General features: G+C 40.9%; 1 protein-coding gene across 2 annotated transcripts in view; it reads left to right on the forward strand.

The window, feature by feature from the left end:
• LOC106804622 (heterogeneous nuclear ribonucleoprotein U-like protein 1) overlaps nt 1–9,638 on the forward strand; it is a 38,418-nt gene that overhangs the window by 16,948 nt on the left and 11,832 nt on the right. Inside the window, exons 3-13 of one of the 2 annotated variants that reach the window (XM_014805887.1) lie at nt 379–497; nt 686–1,069; nt 2,547–2,658; nt 2,934–3,137; nt 3,292–3,431; nt 3,812–3,908; nt 4,916–5,028; nt 5,195–5,350; nt 5,514–5,621; nt 5,789–5,911; nt 6,155–6,283. In XM_014805887.1, the coding sequence (XP_014661373.1) occupies nt 379–497; nt 686–1,069; nt 2,547–2,658; nt 2,934–3,137; nt 3,292–3,431; nt 3,812–3,908; nt 4,916–5,028; nt 5,195–5,350; nt 5,514–5,621; nt 5,789–5,911; nt 6,155–6,283 (1,685 nt within the window). The remainder of the gene's footprint in view (nt 1–378; nt 498–685; nt 1,070–2,546; nt 2,659–2,933; nt 3,138–3,291; nt 3,432–3,811; nt 3,909–4,915; nt 5,029–5,194; nt 5,351–5,513; nt 5,622–5,788; nt 5,912–6,154; nt 6,284–9,638) is intronic. The other variant, XM_014805888.1, reaches the window with a different exon arrangement.

Here is a 9,638-nt window from a genome sequence, read left to right on the forward strand (position 1 = left end):
TATTTTCAGAATACCTTTTATAAGACAACGCGCAGTGAAATGGGAGGAACTAGAGTTTATTTTGCCATAAGGTAGTATGATTATGCATGACACGAAGTATTTGCTAGTCTAGTACTGGAGAAATTAGCGTTTGGATGCGCATTGTGCGGCTTTAATCTATAGGCAATACATTATATGTACCAAGCAAAACAAACATTCAACATAAAAGGTATCTCCACACAAGCACACCCGAGCATGTAGACACCATGCTGAATTTGTAAAAAGACCCCCCTAAAAAAAGCCTACCTACCTACCCAAACTTTTCAGCCTGGGTCGAGTGAGGGCAAACAAAGATTTTTTTAATTGTGGCCCTAACACAAACTTCCATACTTCTTGCAGCCATGGCTGAGCAAGCTGACAGTTCAATGAATGAGTCTGGTGGCGATGATATTGATACATCACAGGAGCTTGACGCTACACAGGAAGAATCCTTTGTCAATGTTTCGGCATCGGAAGCAGTAAGTCAATTTCTAATCTTTCTATTTGCTAAAAGAAATAACATTGTGATATGTCTGTTATTTTTATTCTTCATTCTCATTGTTTGTTTTCTTCGTGTTGTGTTATACTTTAACTTCCTTTTCGCGTTCCTACTGAGTAACTTGTGAAAGCGTGCTGGAAGAACAGCCCTAACGTATTTTCTCTACAGGAACCAGAAAAAGAAGTAGCGGACGAAGCCCCACCTAAAGGCGAGCCCGAGCCTGAGCCTGAGGCCGAGGCTCCACCCTCGGTGGTAGAGCCAGAAGCTCCCCTGGAGGTCGAGAAGGAGATTGAGAAAGCTGAGCCCCTTGCTGCTGTAGAAAAAGAACCAGAACAGGAGGAGCCTGTGGAAGCCGAGGTGCAGGAAGATGTGGCGGATAAAAAAGAGGAACAGAGCGAAGTGGGGCAAAAAGAAGAACACCAACAGGAGGAGGTTGTGAAGAAGGAGGAGCATGAGGCGGCACAAGAGGAGGTCGTAAAGCCGGGGCCAGTTGTTGAGGAGAAGGTGGAGAGTATGGAGACAGAGGTTCAAGCTGAAAAGGATACAGAAGAGGTGTGTTTTACTTCTTTCATACGTTTGGTTGGCATTGTGTTTATTAATGGTGGCTGTGATTATAGTTAATTTGTTTAGCTCATCTGATGTATTCAGGTTGTAATTGGAGAGTAGCACCCGTGGGTCTCACTATAGGCATGCTGTTTCACATTGCTCTTATTGTATCCCCCGAACGAAGTTCGTGGGGATACTATGGGTTTGGCATCGTCGTGCCGCCGCCACCGCAGAGATTTCCTTGTGAACGCTCTACCGGCTGCAGTTCTTCTCGGATCATCTTCAAATTTTGCTTGAAGGTGCGTTATCGTAAAGCGAAGACGCCAATCGTTTTTGGTGTGGGCGGATTCATCGATGCCATGGTAACAACATTTTTTGTCGAAATATTCTAGAACCTGTAACTTCTACACTTTTTACCCGATTGTCATGAAATTTATATTTGTATTTAAATTTATATTTAAATTTATGATTGTCATCAGGACATGTTATATCGGCCCTGTGTGCCAAATTCCATGACAATCGGGTAAAAACAGCAAGTTATAGGTTCTGCAATATTTCTACAAAAATGTTGTTACCATGGCAACGATGACTCCACCCACACCAAAAACGATTGGCGTCTTCGCTTTACCATAATGCACCTTCATGCGAAATTTGAAGATCATCCGATATCGGGTAAAAACTGCCCACTTTTATTTCACCTTTACCTTGACCTTGATCATATTTCCCTTCCGCCCTCTAACTCGGCCCCTAATTGACCTAGCGCGACCAAACTTGGTATGCTTAACATCTTGGGGAGAAGGTCTGTCGCATACCAAAACCACCCTTGACCTTAGTTTGACCTTCACTGTCAACTTGCATTTTCTCTTCGGCCTCCTAGGGTAGCCAGATTCCATATACTTGCACATCTGAGGCACACCAGTTGTCTAACAAACCTTTGTCTTTGTGACTTATTTAACTTTACCTGCCTTCTACGTCCTTACAGAGATATTCCATTCATACTAGTTCACGGGGGATACATGTAGTTGGCGACAACTGCTCGTTTCTAGTTTGAACCTTGCTTTAATCTTGGTGTTCTGATGTCACATGCATTTTCACTATTGTGCATGATCATGCGTGTGATGGGTAGCACAGTTGCAGGGTGCGAAATTAACGGGAGTCTGGAGTCAAATACTCCCTGATTTACTGTCGGACTCTCTGATTTGACATATGCAGGAGTCCGTGTGACTCCCTGAAAATTCTGCTATACTAACTAGTTCGTTCCAGAGCATGGCCTTGCGGAATTACCGTATTTTTCAGCTAATGTCCAAAGAAAATGGCAGTTTTCGGTGAATACGAAGGTTCTAAGACATTTTATGGTTACTCTAGACAATTGCTGTTACTCGAGCAATAACGGTAGGTGTTATGAAAGTGGTGAAAACACTGGAAAACTCTCGCAATAGTAATACTTTAAAATGTCCTCTTAAATTTATCCATTCCAAAACAGGCACCAGCAGAAGTAGAAGAAGCAAAGGAGGAGGAAGAGTTTGTTGTGAAGGAGGAAATAGGCGAGACAGGTGATGAGAATATGGAGGCTGACCAAAATGGGGATGAAGTCAGTAAGTTGCAGCCAAAATCGTAAGCGAGTAAATTTAAAGTGATAACATCACTCTAGACATTTCTAATAAAAAGATTTTTTGAGGAAAACATTTTCTAGTAAAATAACCCTATGAAAACAGATTGTTTCCCTAATCAGCTCGGGACAGTTCAGAGTTGTGACCTGTTTACTTGAAGTGAATAATTTTCATTTGATTGTTTTAATTGATCAGTTAGAAAGAGAGTTGTAGATGTAGAATACAGTGACATGATTGAACTGTCTGTAATAATTGAACAGCTTCACGTGGATGGTTTACAGAGAAGGATGTCGACGAAAATCGCGTCAATGAGCATCAACATGGAGAGAAACGCAAGCGGTCTCATAGTCCGAGAGACCACCAGAAAGAGAAGGACCATTACCAAGGCAAGACCGAAGAGAGTACCCCCGTGAAAGAGGAACCAGAAGAGGAAATCGACCCAAACCTCGTTGTGCTTGACAAGTGTATGTCTCTAGCATTAATTATAATAAAGGATAAACCTTGCTGGTTATAAAATTGTGTCAGCTACCTACCTTCTGAGGATTCGTTATTGAAGTGTGTGATTAAATGTGTGTTGAAGTAATCTGAATATTGAACGTATAACCTTTTGTTTTGTAGACAATTCGGATTTGAACCTAAAGATAAACAAAGGCCGGTATACTGCAGAAACACTTACCCTAGGAGGCTTTGGGCTCATGTGGGGTGGAGCTAGAGGCACCTTTGGTGTGAGAAAAGGCATGGTGGCATTTGAAGTGAAGGTAAATGATTACTGTTATCTAAAGCGTGTGACTCGTGCCTCGAATGGCACGAATGTGGTGACTAAAAATTTATAACAGATGGTACTCGGTATCAAATATAGCTGCATTTTTTTTATAGTAGTGTTGCCATTAAAATGGGTGTAAAATTACATTATTCTGAGATGGAATGACAGAGAAATATCCATAAGGCGAGAGGTGGCACATTGTTGCAGCTATAGAGTAAAACTGTTGATGAAAAAATTGATAAAATTCCATCAATGAGACCCTTGAGTGTATCCTTAATCACTATGTGTTGTTTGATTATAGTTGTCAGTGAAATGTAATCATTGAACCCAGTATCTAAGTTTAGAAGTTGTTTTGCAATATATGTGGTTTATCAGATTACAGAGCATCTGAAGGTAACTTTTGCTGAGGAGGAACAAGATCCACATGTTACTCGCATTGGCTGGTCTTCGGATGCGGCGTCAATGCAGCTCGGTACGTAATTCCTCCAAGTAGAACAGTCTCCCTCTGGGGTAAAAGTAGAGATGAATGTATCCTTATATCGGACTTAGTTTATTTTGGTATTCCATATGACTGTATGATGAGATTGATCTCGTATGCATATTTCCTTGGGTGTCTGTTCAATTCATCGTAACGGTAGATGAACTTAAGTATAATCAAGAGTGCATAATAGAGAAGACTCGAGTATGACACGGTTTTAACAGCATTTTGCATAGTTTTCAACTGGTAAATAATCTATCAATATGTGAATAAATATATTCAAACTACCTTGTTTTCGTCTATGATTCTCCCTTAATCATATGACACCACCAATTTACCTGAAAATCGTATGTGTTCTTCAAAAAAGTTATTTGAATACGACACGGTTTCGTACAGTTTTCACGCATGAAAGCATCTCTCCGACCGAACTTTCTTATGGGATTAGTGTTCTATTGTCTATGACGGAACTTTGGGGGTCGTATGGGATATTAGGCATCGAATTGTATTCAGCGTGCAGCGTTTCCAGCGTGCTAAAAATAAATGCGCTCACGGCCAGCTAGCTAGCAGCTGATTCCCTTACGGCCCCCAGCGTACCGTCATAGACAATAGAACACTAATCCCATAAGAAAGTTCGGTCGGAGAGATGCATTCATGCGTGAAAACTGTACGAAACCGTGTCGTATTCAAATAACTTTTTTGAAGAACACATACGATTTTCAGGTAAATTGGTGGTGTCATATGATTAAGGGAGAATCATAGACGAAAACAAGGTAAAGTTTGAATATATTTATTCACATATTGATAGATTATTTACCAGTTGAAAACTATGCAAAACGCTGTTAAAACCGTGTCATACTCTTCTCTATTATGCACTCTTGGTATAATGTAGCAGTGCTCTGTATGTGTTGTCACCATAGTCAGGTGAAATGACCTTGCATCTTTTGTGGGAGTATGTTGCTTCGTTTGTAACACGATAGAGTAAGAACGATATTGTATTGCAGGTGAGGAAGCTTTCTCGTATGGCTATGGCGGAACTGGAAAAGCATCTGTTGACTGCAAGTTCAAAGATTATGGACAAAGATTTGAGGCTGGAGATGTGATTACAACATGTGTGGTAATTCTGGTTTTCACACTACATCCTTAACTACATCCTTGAAATTTATTTGATGTGCTAGATTGTACTGACCTGTTATCAACCTTCCAGAGTAAGACAACCAGTGTTGCGTTATCATGGTTCCTTACTAGAAAATGTGATAGATATTTTTTAATTGATTTTGCAGAACTTTGACGTCTCACCGATAAGCATCTCCTATGCTAAAAATGGGGAAGATCTTGGTGAAGCATTTACGATTGAGCCAGCAGAGTTAGGCGATCATGCTCTTTTCCCGCACATCCTGTGTAAGAACTCTGCTGTCGATGTCAACTTTGGGCAAAAGGTAATCGGTGTATATATATATATAACTAATTACTATGTGCATCCAAATTGAAATAGTCACATGTTTCAATTTTATACAGCTGTAGTTGATGTTGGCCAATGTGTGGTTGGTCATATCCTTGTTGTCTAATATGTGTAACTGCTAAACTGCTGTGTATCTGTAGGAGGAGCCATTCTTCCCATTACCAGAGGGATTCAAGTTCATCCAGGATATTCCTTTGGAGGATAGAGTGAGAGCCACAGCTGGCCCTGAAAATAAATCGGACTGCACCGTAAGCAAATTTGCCTTGCCTACCATGCTGTGCATTTCTCCTGTGGGAAATTGTTAACTACTGATCATAAATGTGTCAATGTACAGGCAGTGCAATATCATGTCTGTAATGGTTAGTTTATTGCTGACCAGTCGGGTGTAAGCCAACGACACATCTTTTTCCAACAGTTTTTAATGATGTGCGGCTTGCCTGGATCTGGGAAATCTTACTGGGTAGAGCAGTACTTGAAAGAGCAGAAGGAGACAAAGTGGACAGTGCTTGGCACTAACACCATCATCGATAAAATGAGGGTACGTGCCATTTACCAAGTATCATGTCATTGTTTGGACAAAAATTCAGTGTTTTTTGGAGGCCTACTTGTTCATCAAAGAATAGCTTTTTGTGCTCATATGAGTGGCTTAGTAGTTCTCAAATGTTCTATCAGATTTATTCAGCGATATGTGTAGTTGGTGGCTTAACATTTTAAACAGGTATGAGTATCTGACAATTTCCTATTATTGCCCACATTCTGGTATCTGCAAATATCATGACAGGTTAATGGTCTGCCGAGGAAACGCAACTACCATGGTCGCTGGGAGGCTCTCATTGATGCATCTACCAAGTGTTTGAACAAGCTCCTTGAGCTTGCACAGAGAGAGCGACGCAACTACATTCTGGATCAGGTATAGAGTCGAGCTGTCAAACGTGTCTGTTCTTGTCTCTGTTCTTGTGTTACATACTCGCCCCTCCCTGCAAAATACAAGTTGCCATACAATGTACAAAGGCAACATCTTGTTTGGATCTGGGCTAAGGTAAATGAAATGCGGCGGGTACATGTGTGTGTTTGTAGTAGAGTGCATTGGGTTTGCGGAAAGAATTGCGAGCGAGAAAGCAGTTGACATTATTTGCATGTCGACTGTTTGCTACTGAGAATCTTTTCTGCTCTTGAGTTGGTCACTCATACTTACTGTTCTATATTTACTGTGGTGCATAAGTATCCTGTACCAATGAACCAACTGAAATGGAGCATCTCATTTCCATGCTGGAAAATGGCACCTGATTGACGGACATCATCGTACATCCAGGCAAAGCCTAGAGTATTTACTCTCACAAGCATGGGTGAGGTTTTTAATTTTCCAGCTGTGGAATGATGCAGAAGACCACGTAGTGTTAGCATGCGCGCAGTAATGGAAACCAAACGAATGCTGTTTGTCAGTTAAGTTTTTCGTCTTGCAACAGTGGCTCCAGGAGTGCTCAATAGCTTATGAAGCGGGAGTTACGACAAGTTACTACAGAGCCACTGAAATATCAGGGCATAATAACACGCTTGTGGATGATAACAGTTTGTGAGCATTGACACAACCACTGGTAGTTTTGGTGGCTCAGTGATGGTGACACGGATTTGCAGAACATACAATGTGCGACGAACCCAACTAAAGTGGAAAATGTGAATATTGCGAAATGGAAGGTTTTCCATGTTGTTGGCTTGGTGCCAGGATGTATCCTGCTTATAAGATGAGAATCGGGTATTCTAAAATCATTAAGTTAAATTAAATCAGATTACTCATGCCTTCTGATAAAGAAGTAATAAAACCATATGTTAGGACTAGGGAGTATTGAACTCATCTGGGAAAAGAGGCAGTATCAGATAGCAGCATTAGGCTGAGAAATTATCACCACCAGGGAGCAGCACTTGACTGAGACGATTGCAGCACGTGGTAACAGACCTATATTGATATCGTTGGACCTCCAGGGAGCATGACTAAGTTAAGATGATGGCACCACCAAAGACCAGCACTAACCTAAGATTGTTCCATCATCCGAATGCAACACTAGGCTGTGATGGCACCACCAGGAAGCAGCACTAGACTGATTTGGTCCTGCCATCAGGGTGCAGCACTAGGCTGAGATGGCACCACCAGGAGGTAGCACTAGGCTGATATGATCCTACCCTCAGGGTGCAGCACTAGGCTGTGATGGCACCACCAGGAAGCAGCACTAGACTGATTTGATCCTATCATCAGGGTGCAGCACTAGGCTGTGATGGCACCACCAGGAATCACCATTCAGCAACGTTTTGCTGAAACATTGGCAGCACTAGGCTGAGACAATAGCGTCACCAGTGATTAGAATTATACTGGAGTCCTGGTATCAGTGACAGCCTAGTCATACTAGCCATAGTCTGATGGTTGTAGGAACAGTATAATGAAGTTTTTGGGAAATGATTAACGTAAAAAAGTAACGAGATCTTTATAGATGCCCTCAGGGGCTAATCTAGCTGCTTTTAAAAATATGGGCACCCATGGCGAGCGTACCGAGGCCAAAAACCTGTTTTGACCGTTGGCAAGCGCAGCGAGTGAAAACACATTTTTTAGGTATAGTATAGGCCCGTAGATGAATAATAACATGACAATTTTATTCAGATAATAGATTATAGATCTTATATGAGCATTTGATGGCATTTTGTTATAAAACAGTGCCTACATAATAATAATAGAAACATGGAGATTTAATTCAGAGCTCTGCTAATTTGGCCGTTTTATGAATTTTATAATTTTGTTGTTTTGCTAGGGGTTGTAATTTGGGCGCCGATATTCGGTATGAAAAATGCCTTTGATTAGGCCCTGGCCCTAGCTGCAGAGATTGAACAGACAGATAACACCGCCATGGAGCACTACGAAATCCGTTACCAGGTGCTTTCTATAGGAGTAGCACATGTTGGCAGTGATTAGCCACACCGTGTATAGTTGGAATATAGGAAGTAAACTGGCCACTAGGTATTAAAGCATATAGCCACGCAAACTGTGTATTAAATTAATCTCTTTTAGAATGGAAAACCTCTTACAAAAATGACACACGTAGAGGCTTCCATCATATTGTGGTATATAATTAATTGAGCAACTAGGCAGTAGTGTTAAACTACTTCTATTTGGTGTGTGATGACCCTGAAGACCATAGAGTAAACAGCTTGGCCCTTAAATCTGTTGTGATGGATCATGAAGAGCGATGTTGGCATCTACAATTACTCCATCTGAATATATTTTGCAAGAAGGCGTTATGGTGCATAAGGGCCAGATTTTTACCCAACTTGCGCATGGTGAAACCACGGTGATTCGTTTTGGGTGAAACGTACAAGTAATTGCAGTAGAGTTTTGGACATAGCGCAATGCAACTGTTAAGTATGGTAGCTAGTGTTTCGGTATGAATATGAGTTGTGTGTGCTCTACGTGCAACAGGTGCACGTTGAATTGTTTGTCGGCCGCATGACTGGACAATCTACTCGCGTATATTCTGGGCTAGACTATACACACTATACTATATATTTTATGACTTGTTACTTACATGCTACAGAATCTTTGTAAGACCAACTCAACTGCAGAAAAAACTCTCGTAGTTATTTTGTGTACATATTTGTAAGGAATGTAGTGTAGATGGGGATGGCATTGAATGTTTTATTCCATACTCAGGAGCTTAAATCCAAATGTTGTGCAAGGTGAGTTTTGTTATCTGGCATAACATTGTTGAGATTGAGAGCTTCATGGTGGTAAGTATCATGGTAAGTGCACTAACTAACAAGATGTGTTCGATTTTCAGAAGGCCTATCATATGGTGTAACAGTAAGTAACTAGTAGTTATGTATTTTCTCTTTGAGTCTTGGATCGAAAACAGGATACAAGGTTGGTATTAATAGTAATTAAGGGATTACATTCACATGTGAATGGTCGGGGTGTACACGCGCGTATTAAGTGAGATGGATTATCAATGTAGTAACAAACGGCGGTGTTCAGCCATATAGGTAATCATTGGAAACACATCTATTAACTAGCTAGAGAATCTATGTAAACACGTGTATTAGCCAAATGGATTATGTATGTAAACACGTGTATTAGTCAGATGGATTATCATGTAAACACGTGTATTAGCCAAATGGATTATGTATGTAAACACGTGTATTAGTCAGATGGATTATCATGTAAACACGTGTATTAGCCAGATGGATTATCATGTAAACACGTGTATTAGCCAGATGGATTATCA

This window comes from Priapulus caudatus, unplaced genomic scaffold (genome assembly GCF_000485595.1).
Source record: "Priapulus caudatus unplaced genomic scaffold, Priapulus_caudatus-5.0.1 Scaffold81, whole genome shotgun sequence".
NCBI lineage: Eukaryota > Metazoa > Priapulida > Priapulimorpha > Priapulimorphida > Priapulidae > Priapulus > Priapulus caudatus.